The sequence below is a fragment of the Phodopus roborovskii genome, unplaced genomic scaffold (genome assembly GCF_943737965.1).
Source record: "Phodopus roborovskii unplaced genomic scaffold, PHOROB, whole genome shotgun sequence".
Classification (NCBI taxonomy): Eukaryota; Metazoa; Chordata; class Mammalia; order Rodentia; family Cricetidae; genus Phodopus; species Phodopus roborovskii.
Window position 1 is genome coordinate 1,425,692 of NW_026126433.1, and position 16,725 is coordinate 1,442,416.

General features: G+C 43.0%; 1 protein-coding gene across 1 annotated transcript; it reads left to right on the plus strand.

Annotated features, from left to right (window-relative positions):
• Positions 1 to 141: 141 nt before the first annotated feature.
• Nudt6 (nudix hydrolase 6) lies at positions 142 to 16,702 on the plus strand. The gene is made up of 5 exons (XM_051185786.1): positions 142 to 379; positions 3,675 to 3,878; positions 10,174 to 10,229; positions 12,978 to 13,032; positions 16,143 to 16,702. The coding sequence occupies exons 1-5, from the start codon at positions 163 to 165 to the stop codon at positions 16,556 to 16,558; spliced, it is 948 nt and encodes a 315-aa protein (XP_051041743.1). The 5' UTR covers positions 142 to 162; the 3' UTR covers positions 16,559 to 16,702.
• The last annotated feature ends 23 nt before the right edge of the window (positions 16,703 to 16,725 follow it).

Here is a 16,725-nt window from a genome sequence, read left to right on the forward strand (position 1 = left end):
GAGGCTCTGCACCAGACGACGTGGGGGGGGGGGGGAGCGCAGAAAGTGAGACACGGCTGAGCCAGAAGGGGGCGGGATGGGGCGGGACGGGGCGAGATGGGGCGGAGCGAGGCGAGCGAGGCATGGGGAGCCTAAGGAGCCACGGAAAGGCTAGGTGCCGCAATGAGGTGGCTCCAGAGACGGGTTTGCTTGCAGGCGGCGCTGCTCCGTGCAGGCGGAGCGGGGCTCCAGGCAGGGCCACGCACAGCCTCGGGCAGCCCGGGAGATGCAGGCGAACTGCCAGGCGAGCTGGACAGATTTGGGGGCGTCTCCGTGCACCTGGCACGGCACCGCGCGCTGCACGAGCTGGACGCTGCCGCCTTCCGGAAGCTCTTGCAGGGCAAGTGCGGGTCTCGGGCCCCGGAAACCAGGGCGGAGCGTGCGGGCTCTGAGGTGAAAGCTGAACGGACGTCCAGTGGTCCTCTACTTGTGACCTGGAAGTTCCCCCAGCCACGTCCGGGTCTAAACCTGGATACTCGCCCTTGCTATTGGCGAGGGTTCGCAGCGCCTACCACGGTGTCGGCCACACATTTAACTCTTAGTAAACGCTGATAACCTCACTGTTTGATACCTTTTGCAGCCTTAGTTTCGTTAGCACTTAGATTCTGCCACAATATTTGCGAGGCAAAACTGTCTCCTGATCGGGACAGATAGGAGTTGGCAGGTCAAGAACCAGTGCTTGTTTCCACCTACAGAGCTTTGCAATTTCAATAGGAACACGTCACTAGCTTTGAACACTGAGCCCAGTGTAGGAGCCCTAACTTTTGGGTTTATTAGAGCAGTCTGTTTCTCAAACTGAAGACATAGCGTGGAAATTCAGCTATGGGAAGATCCAGTTAGCAGCATGGCAAGTAAGCGCCTCTAACGCTCTTCGTTTTCAAACCAAATCTACTCATCATCTCTCCTGCTTGTAAGAGCTGAGAAGCCCCTCCCAGGCTCCTGCAATGCCACCCCTAGGAGAATGAATCTGTTCATCCACACTGATTATGTGTACACATGTGGAGGACACAGGTGTTTGCCATTACAGTGACTAATGCTAATCTAAGCACTACTCCAGAAAGTGCTGGATTTAGAAATATGTCTAGGGTTCAAGTGCCACGTGCTTTGCCAGGCAGTAACCAAATACCACTGAAAAGACCTCTTAGGTGAATAATGCTAGCCCTAGTTACTGGGTAAGTATGATCAAAGCCACCCTGAATAAGTCCCTCAGCTATGAAGTACAATTTCTTTTTTGCAGATATTTAATAAAACATTTCACTGTAATTATCTTGTTTTAAGAAATATGAATTTATGTCTTCATAACCTGAAAAGTACATGCTCATCCCAGCTGATAATGCACCAAGGCACAGAGGCAGTAGGTCCTCCCCTGGTTCTGGGTCTGTACTTTGTTCACACTTCTAATTCTGGTGGGATGGGATAAAAACAAAATTAATTGACAGTGCCTGTAAGGAACAACTAACCTGAGAAGAAAGCCTGATAGGATGCCTGTCTCTTCGAGGTTGAACGTTATAATGTGTTAGTAATGCTGTTAAAGCATGTTTGCCCATGAGGGTCACTATTCCTTCACTGCTGTTTCATTACTGACAACTCAAATTTGGATTATAGTGTGCCTAGCCCTGCATGGACTATTTCTTGGCAGAGGGGTTTTGAGGCAGGTAAATGTTATAGATAGCTTAAGCTGGCAACGCACTCACTACCCTCCTACCTCTGCTTCCAGAGCATAAATAATTACCATGCCTGACAGATTTACAATGGCAGTGAAATAGCTCTGCTTCTGTGAGAGGATTGCAAAGTCATGGCATTTTAACTAGAAATAGAAAACTAGTTAGCAGGTTAGGTGATGTGTGACACATTCCAGTGAGTCACACAGACACTACATGGTAAGGTCGTGTAATAGGAGCTCCTGTGCAGTGTTTGAGAGACTTTTTAAAGAGGTCATACAGGAGTTGGGTTTCCAGGACCTGGTACAAGATGTGGGAATGTGAGGAGGGACCATGTTTCTTAGAGGGGAAAAGGGGAAGGAAGAAATTCTTAATGGAATTAGGTCTAAGATAACTTCACTATGAGGAACGAACATCAACAGGCTCTGGACAAAGCTAGTATGGGCTCTGGATTCAGTGTTGAGATGGTTTTCAGTAACAGCTGGAAAGAAGTGAGGTCAGAACTGGGCAGCCTCATGCTTTAGTTGAAGAAGTGTAACATGAATGGTCCAAAGTAGCAAGTTTAAAGGGAAAATTAAATCCCTGTTCTCATCTGAGTGGAAGGACTGCCTGGGAAGGAGCTCAGAGGACCCCGCATGATGGAAATGTTCAGGAGTCTCTGGAGGTGTTGGTTATGAGTATCTGCATAGGTAGAATTCTTCAAATGCACACTTGGGATTTGTGCATCTAGCTTTATGTCATTATACCTCAACTAAGAAGGATTCAGTTAGAGAAAGTGAGGTCAGAAGAATCTGCTCCTATGGCCACGGTGCATGTTGGATCAAATCAAGACCTCTATTAAGGACCAAAAACTTATCACTGTGATAGGCAAATTGACCTCCAAAGAAGTGGAGCCTGTGGTCCCTAGCAGGGAGAAGCTTACATAAGCAAGGCTAAGAAAGAGAATAGACAGGCAGGTTACCAGGAAATGGATAATAGCATACTTGGGCACCAAGGTAGAAAGGGTAGGATGATCAGTGACTTTGCTGAAGTCTCAGCTTACCTGTCTCTCATAGTGTTAACACTTGAATAATGTTAAGCATCTGAAACATTTAAGGCTCAAATAAGTGAGCACCTTTCCCCCTGGTTTAATTCCACAGGAAATTAAGAACATGTAAAGATTTCTAAGATAGAAAACCTACCTTTATATTCAGAATGATGTTTATACTAAACTTTTAAGTAATATAAATGTCTAGAGTAGAAGCTGGCTGGGTGGCGTGTAGGAAACACAAGGGAAGCTGCTGCTATTGAGAAATACATTTTCATTGAAGCACCTTCCCACTAGCCTGGTACCACAGCAGCATCAGCCCCAAATAACACAAAGAGACATTATTAATTATGAAAAGACTGTTTAATATGTAATGTATTATTAAAGGCATAATATAAGCTATAGATATTATGTTAACTCCAAAAATCACAAGGAAAAGATCCAAAAGTTTCTTCAGGCTAGTATTAGAGAATTGACTTAAAAAAAAAAAAAAAACTTTTCTTTAATCCTTTAATCACCATGCAGTTTGTTGTAAGTCAAAAATAACATCAGAACTCCCACAGGGAGAGTTAAAAACAAAAACAAACAAACAAAAAACACCCTTCACCATCATTATGAATGTTAAAATTAAGGCATTAAAGAAACAGAATGGGCTGGGGTGTGTCTCAGTGGTGAGGTACCCTATAACATATACAAGACCCTAGCTGTGATCCCCAATACGGCAAAGAAGAAAGCACTAAATGTGCAATTGTTTTAAGTCAGTTCCTTTGTCCCCTCTGCAATGGCTGTTGAGTGCTGGACCTGTGTTTAGGAGGGATGGTTCTAAATGCCAGCACTGTGATGGGCAGAGAATCACATAACTGGGCTATAATAATGTGGAGAAGCATAGACTGTTCATCTCACAGAAAAGCTTTACGGATTGTTATCTTCCTCCCTCTGCATTCTAGCTGCCATACGACAGTGGCGATCTGAAGGAAGGGTAGCTGCATGGCTGCACATCCCCATCCTGCAAAGCCACTTCATCGCCCCTGCTGCTTCCCTGGGATTTTGCTTCCACCATGCCGAATCCCATTCCTCCACGCTGACTCTGTGGCTGGGAGAAGGACCTAGCAGACTGCCAGGATACGCTACTCACCAAGTAGGGGTTGCAGGTCAGTTTCAGATCCATGCCTACCGGAAATACCTTTTTGCAGGTTTACCATGTCTCCTTGCAGCTGAGCTGCTAGTCTGTCAGTAGATGCTGGTTCATTAAGCAACTGTGCAACGGTAGCATAGAGCTTTCAAAAAACGAAGGCTGACTGGATCACAGAGTGGCACAGAGAACAAGCAGAGAAGTGGGCTTCCCAAAGGCCACACTTAACATGCTCCACACAGATGATTGGGCTCCACTTCTCAGTGGTGGCACTGAATGGGGATAAGGAAATAAAAGCACATATCATCCCAAATTAACAATGAAATCTCTAGAAAGAAAGGTGGTGTTGTTTTGTTTTGGTAATTCAAGTGTATTGCAGTCAGAACATATATGTCATAATAAACTTGAAACATATTCATGAAGACAAGAATAAGTTTTAAAAGATGAAACAGAATATTAGAGTAGGTTCTTAAAAGAGTAATCCTTGAACACAGACATTAAGGGTAATATTGGCATCGGTCAAAGGTTGAGCATGTCCTCATGGAGTACTCTTCGTCCTGGCTTCGGCCAACTATGGTTTCAGGAGTCCTTTGTAGTAGTTATTATCAGGCATTCATGTTAAGGACTTGTCTTTGTAATCTCCCAGCTTTATCTCCTTTTGTTGGGATCGGCACAAGGAACCCCATTCTGATTCTGACAAATTTCATGGTTGTTTCACATATACTAGTACTAAATATACACTAAATGTGTATAGTGGTACAGGAAAACTTTTAGGTTGAACTTGAAATGAGACTAACTAACCATTTAATCATTTGACTATTACTTCCTAAGACTTTAAATGGTTATTGTGCCAAATCGTAGTTAAGATAGAACAGTATAAATAGTGTAGAGCCTTGACCTCTACAGTTAACTTCAGTGTTACATGATAAATAAAACACCCAGAGACAGATATTGGGTTCAGGCTTCAAGCTGAAGATCAGAAAAGCAAAGCAGTGGGGTACTTTCTCTCACTCTACCTCAGACTGAAAGGCAATCTTGGCTCTACCAAACCTCAGACTGCTGTCTCTCCTCAATGTGGCTGGAGAACGAATGCCTCTCTGAGACCTTGCTTCTGTCTTATATACTTCCCTAATGTTGGGATTAGAGGTATAAGCTATAATTCTCTTTTAGACTGATTCACTCTTGTGTAGATCTGGGTGGCCTTGGACTCACAGGGATCTGTCTACCTCTTAATCCTGAGTCTTAGGATTACAGGCTTGTACCACCACCTCCTAGCTTCTGGCTGCTGGGATTAAAGGAGTGTATCACCACTGCCTGATCTCTATAGCTTGAGGCTGATGCTTTTCTGAACCCTCAGGCAAACTTTGATAAGTCATAAAAAAATATATCACCACACTTCAGAAACAGGAAATTCTCACTGCTGAGGGCATTGGAATCTCCCAGAGGACTTGCCAAAATGACCAGCTACTTCCACCCCAAAGTTCTGATTCCTACTCATTTTTCTGTGCCAGCTGTTGTTGCTACTGCCCTCAGGGCTGTCTTTTGAGAGGCAGGGTAAAGGAATTCTTAGGTTTCCATAACACACACCACACACACCTCAAACCAGGGCCATGTTCCATCCTAGTGGAAACTAATCACAAAAGGGATGCTACAGAGCACGGAGTGTGAGACAGAAAATGTGGAGACAGCTCCTTCTTAAACAAGGTGGAGACCCAGGGACTGAGAACCACACAGGGCACAGCAGACCCTTGGCCAAGGGAGAACCGCTGATGATCTCCTGGGCAGGGAACTCCTACCACAGCTGGCCAGGAAAAAGACATCTGATGATCCTATTTCACAGGGTGAGACAGCTATCACCTAACAGGTGATCTGAATGACTCCCAGTCCCCACCCAACCCAGTGCCTTCATGGCCACAGCAACTGGACGGGGTGCCAGATGCTGATTATCCCCCGAACTTGCCTCAATTCCCGCCTGTATCCTACAGCAGGTTCCTCTCCTCCCTGCAAAGCCCGCTTCCCAGTGACACCCATGGGAGACCCATGAGAGTCTGCTCTATTACACACACACACACACACACACACACACACACACACACTTTTTTCACACACATTCTTAAAATAAAAAGGAATCCTTAAATAAGTGAAAGAACAATGCAGGTTAACTATTACCTCAGTAATTTGGGGTTTTCATATAGTTTATATGAGGTTTTAGGCTGGTCTGTGTATCTAAAGTGTTGTAGATGAGCTAATGAGAATGTCCAGTACTATGCTCTCTATAACCTTCTTCCCCTACAGCAAGTAGACATTCAGAAGTATTCTGTTCACCCTACCTCAGAGGATTCTATCCAGTCATTTGGTGATAGGCTGCTGCTTCATCAGAAGTCATGCAAAGCCACTGAGTGAGTGTGTGCGTATGTGTGTATTATGTGAGTGAATGTGTGTGTGTGTGTGTGTGTGTGTGTGTGTACATGCATGCGTATGTGTAGGCCAGGGCACAACCATGGGTGGCATCCTCAAGTGCCATCTGCCTAGTGTTTTATAACATGCAGCAACTGATTTGGCTAGGCTGGTGAGGTAGCAGGCCAAGGGGCTTCTCCACCCTGGGTCTGCAGATGTACTGTGCCTGGCTTTTTATGTGGAAGCCAAGGATCTGAACCTGGTTCCCTTGTTTACACTTTACTGACTTCAGAAAAACTCTTAAACTTCCTGTCTAAGATAAGGACTCCTTCATGCCCGCTTCACCAGTCTATGATTCTTTATCTAGATCTGCTTTTCTTTATAGCACTGCACACAACCCAAAGTTATATATGTACTTACTCTCCCTGAAGCCAGACATTTTGTGTCTTAATTCACCAGTGTTTCCTCAAGCTAAATACAAAGCCTAGTACAAAGTAGGCATCCAGTATACCATGGGGGAGTGAGGAGGGAGGGAGAGATGGATGGATGGGTGGGTGGGTGGATGGGTGGGTGGATGGATGGATGGATGGGTGGGTGGGTGGGTGGATGGATGGATGAGTGGGTGGGTGGATGGATGGGTGGGTGGATGGATGGATGGATGAGTGGGTGGGTGGATGGATGGGTGGGTGGGTGGATAGGTGGGTGGATGGATGGATGGATGGGTGGGTGGGTGGATGGATTGGTGGGTGGGTGGATGGATGGGAGGGTGGGTGGGTGGGTGGGTGGACGGACGGACAGACGGACGGACGGATGATGACATCGTTAAGTACAGAACAGTTGCTGTGTGTAGATGGAGCAGTGCTGCCCTTAAGTGCCTGCCCACTTGGACTGAACCCTGGCTATTAAGCCCAGCTCTGCCACTGATGGCTGTGTGAACTTATAACTCCTTATGACATCCACATGACCATGTGACAGACCCATGGGCTAATTGTATAGGAACCACTCTGCACAATGTGCTGGAAAGGAACTTCTGTTTAATCCCAGTCATATGTTGCTTTAGCTTTATGCTATGACCAGCAGGGGTCGCTCCAGTTATGCTTAGTAGCATTCACTCTGACAGTAGATGCTAATGTTAGTGAACACATTAAAGAAAAGAGATGCTAGGTAATCACAAAACCTTCGAATCTAAAAATAGGTTTCTTGGCATTCTACTCCCTTGGAAAGTCCAGTTAGACTTACATCTTATGTTATCTCTTTCATTGGAGTTAATTACAGTTATCGGTGTCTTTTCCTGCCTCAGAACACCAAGTGTAGTGCTTCATTTCAGGTACTTTTTAACGTTTAAATTTTTAAAATAAATGTTATTTATGAGCATGTGTGTATGTGTGTCTGTCATGTGTGTGCAGGTACCCATAGAGACCAGAGAAAGCCATCAAATCCTGGGAGCTGGAGTTACAAGTAGTTGCAAGGTGTCTGAAGTGAATTCTGGGAACTGAACCAGAGTCTTCTGCAAGGACAGTATAGATTCTCAAGCCGTGAGCATCTCTCCAGCCCCTCAATTCCAAATAGCTCCTTTCACATTTGTTGCCTTTACATTTCTTTTTTTTTTTTAACCACTTTCAGACATTCTGTGTAACTTACCTTTAATTTGTCTCCACTCTACACACAGTAGGATATGAATCTCAGCACAGGAAGTTTTGCTGTATTTACTACACCTCATAAATAATAGGAACTCAGTTAATACATAAAGGACTTCTGTATGTTACATAAAAAGACTCGATGAATATTGAAAGAATTGGTAAATATATAGAAAATATCTTCTCATTTGAATATGTTTAAGTTATTCCATTTCAAGGAATCTAGTACAAATCATTAAAGTATTATTTATGTTTTTGATCCAGGATTGGCCAAACAAAAATACTAAAAGCTATCTGGGTGGGCGGTGGTGGTTCATGCCTTTAATCCCAGCACTCAGGAGGCAGAGGCAGATGGGCCTCTGTGCATTCCAAGCCAGCCTGGTCTACAGAGTGAGTTCCAGCACAGCCACAGCTATCTCAAAAACCCAAACAAACAAAAGCTAAAAACTGGAGAGATGGCTCGGCAGTTCAGCAGTTAAAAGCACTTGGTGATCCTCCAGAGGATCTGAGTTCAATTCCTGACACGCACATGGGAACTCACAACACTGTGAGTCCAGGCCTCGAGGACCCGCTGCCCTCTCTGACCTCCTCAGGCACTGCGTACACATGGTACAGACACACATGCAGGCAAAGCACCCATACACATAAAAAGGGGAATTTTTTCCTTTTTTAATTTTTAATATTTTTCTTATTTTGCATATCAATCCCAGTTCCCTCTACCTCCCATCCTCCCATGCCTCTCACAACCCCCCTATCCCATCCCCACCCACTCCCCAAGGAGGGTTAGGCCTTTAATGAGGGATCATCAAAGTCAGTCAAATCATTTTGGTTAGGGCCTACACCCTCCCCCGTGTCTCTATGCTAAGGGAGTATCCCTCCATGGGGAACAGGCTCCTGAAGTCCATTCCTACACTAGGGATATACATCCTGGTTCCACTGTCAGAGGTCCCTTAGACTGCCCAGGCCTTGTAACTGAGACCCATGTTCAGGGGGTCTGAGTCTGTCTAATGCTGGTTTCCCAGCTATCAGTCTGGGGTCCATGAGCTCCCCCTTGTTCAGGTCAGCTGTCTCTGTGGTTTCCTCCAGCCTGGTGTTTACAAGGAGAAAATTTTTTAAGTACTAAAGGAAGATTGTGGTTGGGTCATAACATCCAGGAAAGTCCATGGTGTACTGAGCAGTGTGTATCATGAATTCGTAAATGAAAGAGCCAGATTAGAACTTTAAGAACACGCAAATAAAGCCTTCCAAATGTCTGAGTGTGCTGTAAAATATGCATCCTCAGTAAGGAAATGTAACTGGTTTCAGATGGATCTTGATGGATGTTGAGATAGTTGGGATCTCTGTCAGGAAGCAGAGATCTGCATTGTGCTTCCAGGAGTAAGAATTTGAACAAGAAGTTGTTATGTCTTTATTGTTTTGAGCACTGAGGTATGAATGCTTGTGTCACATTAGAAACCTAATCCCCAGGGTGATGGCACTAATAGGTGAAGCCTGTGCAGGTGACTTGGTCCTGTGGACAGAGCATTAGAGCAGAGCCCCTATTGGCAGAGCCTAAGGGGTCCACCCTTACCCCTGTGGGGTGCTCTCTATAAGAACTAGCCCCTCAAAGACACTGTGTGGATCAGCGTTTTGATTCTGGGCTTCTTAGCTTCTATATCTGTGAGAAAGAAAATGTTCTAGGCTCTCAATAGACAGTGTCTCTAAAGAGAGCCGGACCGACTGCAGCAAGCACTCACAACTGTTTGAACACCAAACCAAAGAAAATGTTATTAAAAGATGTTCATCTAGTCTATGCTGTGAGGCATATACAATCTATAGAAAAAGTTTATACATATGATTCTTGTAGGTGTTTAACATGCTGTATCTACTTTACCCTGGAGTGCCAAATTGCTGTGGGAGGGAAAAGGAAGGAGGAAGGAAGGAAGGAAGGAAGGAAGGAAGGAAGGAAGGAAGGGGGAAGGAAAGAGGAAGGAAGGAAGGAAGGGGGAAGGAAAGAGGAAGGAAAGAGGAAGGAAGGAAGGAAGGGGGAAGGAAGGAAGGGAAGGAGGGAGGGAGGGAAGGAAGGAAGGAGGGAGGGAGGGGAGAGAAGAGGAAAGGAGAGAGAGAAAACTGGTCAGCTGAGCAATGCCCTCCTTAGTGGAGAGGTTTTACAGTCTTCTTGGCTGAGGTAACTGGACCAGGCCTTCAAATACATATGGGATTCTAATGACCACAGGTAACTATGGGAGGAGTTGAAAATGAGTGAAATTAATATGTTGTAATTATCTTTTCCCCAAAAAGGTGCTGTATTTGATGATAGGACCAGAAAAGTGCTAGTTGTACAAGATCGAAATAAAGTAAGTTGTTCCTGCCTTATAAATTGCTTTCCATATTTTCCATAGAGAAAAGTAACATGTAGAAATGTTGGGTGGCTAAGGGAATGTAGAGAGATACCTTAGTAGCTATTTCTAAGCAGTTATGGGACACTTAGATACTCCTTTAAATAAAGTTGTGATAGAGAACTGAATCCACCAGTGTGATCCTCGGTGCCATGCTTACTTCCTGGCTGTAGACTATTACACATGAGTGTTACCTGGGAAGACACATTACTGAAGTAGCATTCTTAGTGTTGCCGGAGCTCTGCTCCCAGTATGGACAATACAGAAATTGAAAACATACTACCCCAACATTCCTGTAGCTCATCAGCCTCTGGATAGTCGTAAAATGGATTATTTGCCATGAAAGCCTCCAGAGATGCTTCAGAGGAAATGGCATTTCAAACTGAGACTAGTTGAGTTTCTTACCAGGTTAAGAAAGAGCAGGGGAAGGAGGGGGAGGGAAAAGGAAGGAAGAGAGGAGAGGAGGGGAGAGGAGGGGAGGGAAGGGGAGAAAAGGGGAGGGGAGGGGAGAGGAGGAGAGAAGAGAGTGGAACCAGAGAGATGGCTCAGCAGTTGAAAGCACTTGCTACTCAAACCAGAGTTTGGCTCATAGCAGTCATGTCAGGAGGCTCACAACCACCTCTTTCTCTGGCTTGTGGGAATCTGGTGCCTTCTTTTACCTCTGCAGGTACCCTCGTCCATGTGGCATACATGCACACATGCGCGCGCGCACACACACACACACACACACACACACACACTTGCTCATACATATAAGTAAAAATTGAAAATAATTTTTAAAGTATAAAGGATAGAAAAATAAATTGAGAAATTAGAATTGATTGTGTGAAGGCACAGGGCACAGAGTTCAACCAGTGGCTGCCACATTGGCCACCAAGCAGAACCATCACTGTGGGATTTGATCTGAGAGACTGGCGACAGTACATAAAGGCTTAAAGGTGGAGTCCAGGCTGTTAGAAGCAGCAGATTGAGAGAAGACCATAGTTAGAGGTGCTTTGATGCTCCACATTGGTGTCAAAGTGAAGGAGAATGCCTTTTCTACTCTGGTGCTGGGAATCAAGTCAGGGCTAGTGCTGACTCTGAGCTAGAGTCCAGCAAGTGTATTTATCTTTACACTTTCTGACCCTTCATTAAATACTGAAGGACAAAATAAAACATTTTCCTCATTATATATACTTACAGCATCATAATTTCTCAGGCGTGCTATCTAAAATTACTCTAAGTAACTTATGAGGCTCAAATTAGGGTCATATCTCTGACTCAAACTTTCTTCCATCAACGTAAACTTACAAAGCACCTAAGGTAGTACTATGCCTAAACTTTAGTAAGTTTTATGCTTGGGTTGAAACATAAACATATACATTGAATGGTAATAATTAGAGAGTAGGGGATGTGATTTGACAGACATGTTAAGACCCACTGTGAGGATTTCTGAGAACCAGACATGAGTTTAGGCTTGAAATACAAATCATAGCTATTGACAGGCCAGTGATGACAGAATAATGGTGTATGGGCAGGTTAATGTCATAATAATACCAAGTTCTCAAGTGCCCTATTACATCATTCATCTTTATTACAGAGTTTATGATGATAGTGTCCAATATCTTATCAGTTTCCAGAGAAAAAAAGCTTCCAAAACCACTTCAAAGTGTAACCCAAAAGACTATGTTTTTCCTTGCAGATGAAGTAGATTTCTATACTAGTAAAGTAAGGCATAACATGCTTCGTAAGTTAGTGTCAAGCCTGAGTTGGACACAGAAGGGTGGAAAGCCTGGATTCTGTACTGTAATCAACAGTGTATGGAAAGCAGGAACCCTGCCACTGGTCTGCAAGTCCACATAGCTGAGAGGGGATGCATGCTCCCAGCAGCACACTTCCAGGAAGATAAAGGGTCACAATGCACAGTGGAAGGTCCACAGGTTTTATGAATGAAGGATATGAGATCTGATGGCTTATGATGTCACTTCCTATACTTGAGATTTATAGTATGATGAACACATATAACAGAATTTACAAGGAGACAAATCATGTCAGCCATGAGAGAACTGTCTTGTGCCAGCTCATAATTATTTTTGCTCCATTCTTATTTCTCCCAGAGATCAGGTTTACCTCCTTAGCGTCCTTCCCCCCCTCCCACAAATAGACATAATTGATGTGACTACAAAGAAATGATAGCCAAGAAACCAAATTAATTTTATTCACACTACTTATTAAAAGCAATAACATTTTACATAAAACTATTGACATGAAGAAAATTTGAGTAATATCTGTGATTAGAAACAAAATCCAGTAAATGCATATGAAACTCTAGAGTAGCATACCTCGGTGGTTACATTATTCTGTACTCTACTTATAGCAGCATCTGTAAGATCCTATTTGTTCATAGTTAACTAGCAGCCAGGTTCTGTAAAGTACACAAATTAATAGATACTTCCCTCCAAAGGTTCATTAATACAAGTTATATCACATTAGCTAAATAACACCACTTCCATTTCCTGAAGAATGAGAGGAAAAGATTTCTTCAGTCACCATCTTCATCAAAAGAGAAAAGATGATGTAATAGGAAAGTTGGGGGAAATAGAGTAAAATCACTAAAAAACTAGTTTTTACTGCCATGGCCAGCTGTAGGTGGGCTAGGATAGAAGCAGACGGAGACAGGGAGAATGAGAGCGAATCATGACACCAACTATTTACTTTGCGCTGCAGTTGAAAAATATGTGGAAGTTTCCAGGAGGCCTGTCAGAGCCCGGAGAAGATATTGGTATGTATCTATATGTTTCTGATAAGTTTGAAAATGTTTGGAAAATTCATGTTTCCTTCCTTGCTTTTATGGCTAAAACTAAGAATTTAAATATTCTAATTGGTTCAGACGAAGTCAGACAATTTCAGACAGACTCTGAGGGCTGATATGTAGTGAGCACGAGTTTTCTAGGACAGCCCATCCCTAGGGAGCATTAACACCCCTTTCCAGGAGTGCTCTGAGGTCCTCTGAAAGACAGCAACTGAGATGTTACCAGTAAAGTTCTTTATATTTTTCAAATAAGTCTAAAATTATTAAATTTTGAATTCTTGACTATATTATGGTCACATATGGGTGAAAATTTTTTAAATGAACTTTGAAGTATAATAAAGCCAACTACAAGGAGATAATGATATAATTCTCCTTTGAAGATTTTGCTATTTATTATGAATAGCCCAAAACATAATAAAATACCTTATGAGGAAGTCTCAAGTGAGAAATTATATGCCTCCCATCTCCCACCAAAACATAGGGAGAAAGGCTGGGAGCTAAGGACTGATCTATAAAGAATAGAATTATGCTGTTTAAACCATTAGGTTAAATTCAATATCATCCTGATAAATACTTAGATATGAATATTATTTCTCAAAGACCTTTTCTTTTACATTATCATTTCTCCTTAACCAGTCACTGTATTAGAGCAGTCTCCTGTGTTTATTTATATTTGAGTGTATGTTCATGAAGTCTTGAGTTTTTAAATATTAGACAGATCCAAATGCCCTGCCTGTATTTACATGGCCAGCTCCTAACAACCCATGAGCATGCTGATGACATTCAAATATGTAAAACAAACCTTGGTTTTATGTTCTCAATGATGGTTTGCTTAGTTGTCTCTCTCTCTCTCTCTCTCTCTCTCTCTCTCTCTGTGTGTGTGTGTGTGTGTGTGTGTGTGTGTGTGTGTGTGTGTGTGTGGTGGGGGATAGTCTGTTGACAGTGTCTACTCTCGGGACATTAATGTGATGGCACATGTCTGTTTATCCCAGTACTAAGGAGGCTGAGGAAAGAGGATGGTATTTCAGGCTATCCTGTGCTACTTAGACCATGTCTTCAGAAACATGTCTATTTTGTAGGGGTGCCAAATACTGAGAGTAGGGCCATTTTTTCTCTAAGGCCTCCTTCTTCATTTACTTCCATTACCTATATGATGTGTGAGGGCATATGATCAAGTTAACTCAAGTCTAGCTTTTTCACCCTACACTGAGGGGAAGCCATCTGCAGCCCCATATGCCTTTCCTTCCCGAGACATACCTTTTCAAATGAATTGAAGTGGGGTTTTTTCCCTTTGAACTTCAGTAAATCCTAAAAATTTCAGACAGACTTAGATGTAAATAAAAAAAACAAAACAAAACAAAACATTTTCATGTAAAGTATGCATGAATTTAATTTTAAGTATAACTTCAGAGTCTTTCCTTTAAGTCTAGATCATTTTAAATGCACTGCCAGTTTTTTTTTTTAAGTATTTGTGGTTATCAAAATAACTTATCTGAACTAAAAAGCAGACATTGGCATTCATCATAGCTTTAGAACCTGGTCTTCTACAACTTATTTCTATTGATAGCCAGTACAAAATAAAAGTGTTCTAATGAAGAAGCCGGATTGTTTAGACCACCTGGAAATTATATTATTGAAACCTTTGTTTGGGAAAGCATGAAATACACTTTTGGAATGTTACCACCCTGAGCAGTTCAACATTTACTGGCTGTTAATTAGCCTGTTATTAAATACCAGTAAATGAATACTAGTTAATTGGAAAGCTCATTTGTTTGGAATCTTTCATCTCTGATAATGCAAGGTAGGTGAAACATTGATATGCTGAGAGTTTTTAAGAAATTATGTTGGGAAAATGCAAATCAAACTGAAGTCCTTAAGGCGTGAGTCGAAGGGTGTCTTGTATGGTTCAAAGGAATAAAATACCTTCCTAAAATATGACATTACCATGAGTGAAAGACATATCTTACTTCAGCTAACCAGGGATCTTGAGCAGGGCCAGAGGGAGCTCAAGGAAGCTCACATGCTGAAAGTCTCCTATCACTTTGGCGATGCTTAACCTATGAACAAATTTCAGCCACACAGGGGAAGTCAGCATACAATTAAAGAATGGTGGATAAATGTCAAGTGTTTTAGACCAAGTTACTGTTCCTGTGAACTGTTCCAGAACTGTTTTTTAGAAACAAGAGCATGTCTTAGGTGCTGGTATGTGTCTAGTGGGGCAGGAAAGAGCCCATGGTTTGAGTGCACAGGAACTGTGTGCTTGTGATTGCTCGTCATTGCATAGGTGTTATCAGTAGAATCACTGGTAAGACAAACTTAGGTGTTATTTGGCAGACATCCAGAGAGGCATTAGAAGGCACTAAACAATCTATAACAATTCTAAAGTTTACCAGAAAAGCAGTTGAAGCAGGCAGCTATAGAGCATCAGAATTAGCGAAGTCCATTCAGTCTTCCTAGGTGTCTAGAAAAGGAAAAGCCGTTTGCAAATCAGGCTAGGATACACTGGCAGCTAGGAGGGGGTATAACCATGGTGGAATCCACCAGCAGCTAGGAGGGGAGCATAACCATGGTGGGATCCACCAGCAGCTGGCTAGGAGGGGGCATAACCCTGGTGAAGGACCTTGTCCTGTGAGGCAGTGGGCTTGAGCTCACAAAGAAGTCAGAGTCATTTCACAGCTATCTCAAGTATGTTCATCACTACAACCTTCTGTAACAAAGGACGGGTCCTTTCTCTCAGTTCTAATGTTCACAAACTCAGGCAGTTTGATGGATGTTCAGGGCAGGACAAAAGGGAAGGAAGGGTTGGTCAGAATGTTAACTGCAGCTTTGTTTGCAAATGTGTTCGTTTGAGAAATAGAACAGGAAGAGGTTAAGATGTGGCTCCCACATGTGACATGTGCTTGGCCTCCAAGAGGACCCTCAGTGTTTCAAAAGCATCTTAAATACAAAGTGCATTATACAACATCCAGAAAGCAGTTTGAAGACAAAGCTTGGCTGTTAAATTTCCAGATTTTAACTGAAAACCTTTGATGGCATCTCTAAGAACGAAATCTCTATAGTTGTTTCTCTATTTCACGCAGGTGACACAGCAGTCCGAGAGGTTTTCGAAGAAACTGGTGTGAAGTCAGAATTCAGGTCCCTGCTGAGCATCCGGCAGCAACACAGGAACCCTGGAGCCTTTGGGAAGTCAGACATGTACCTGATCTGCCGCTTGCAGCCATATTCCTTCACTATCAACTTCTGTCAGCAGGAATGCTTGAAGTGTGAATGGATGGATCTAGAAAAACTTGCCAGGACTGAAAACACAACCCCCATCACCAGCAGGGTGGCTAGACTATTGCTGTATGGACACAGGGAAGGGTTTGACAAAATTGACCTCAGTATGGAGGAACTCCCTGCAGTGTACACAGGCCTGTTCTACAAACTCTATCACAGGGGACTGCCAGAGAGTTACAGAGCCACAACGGGAGTAGATTGGATGCAGCCATCCAAGTGAACCAAAGAAGGACACAGTCTTATGTATTTAATTCGGTTAATGACTGGCACCTGTCTTCTCACTTGCATGATTTCCATGATGGAAATCCATAAGTGTACATATTCTTAAATCCTCTTTTCAAATAAAGAAAACAAATGAAAAAGATTGTGGCTCTAATCATCACTGGG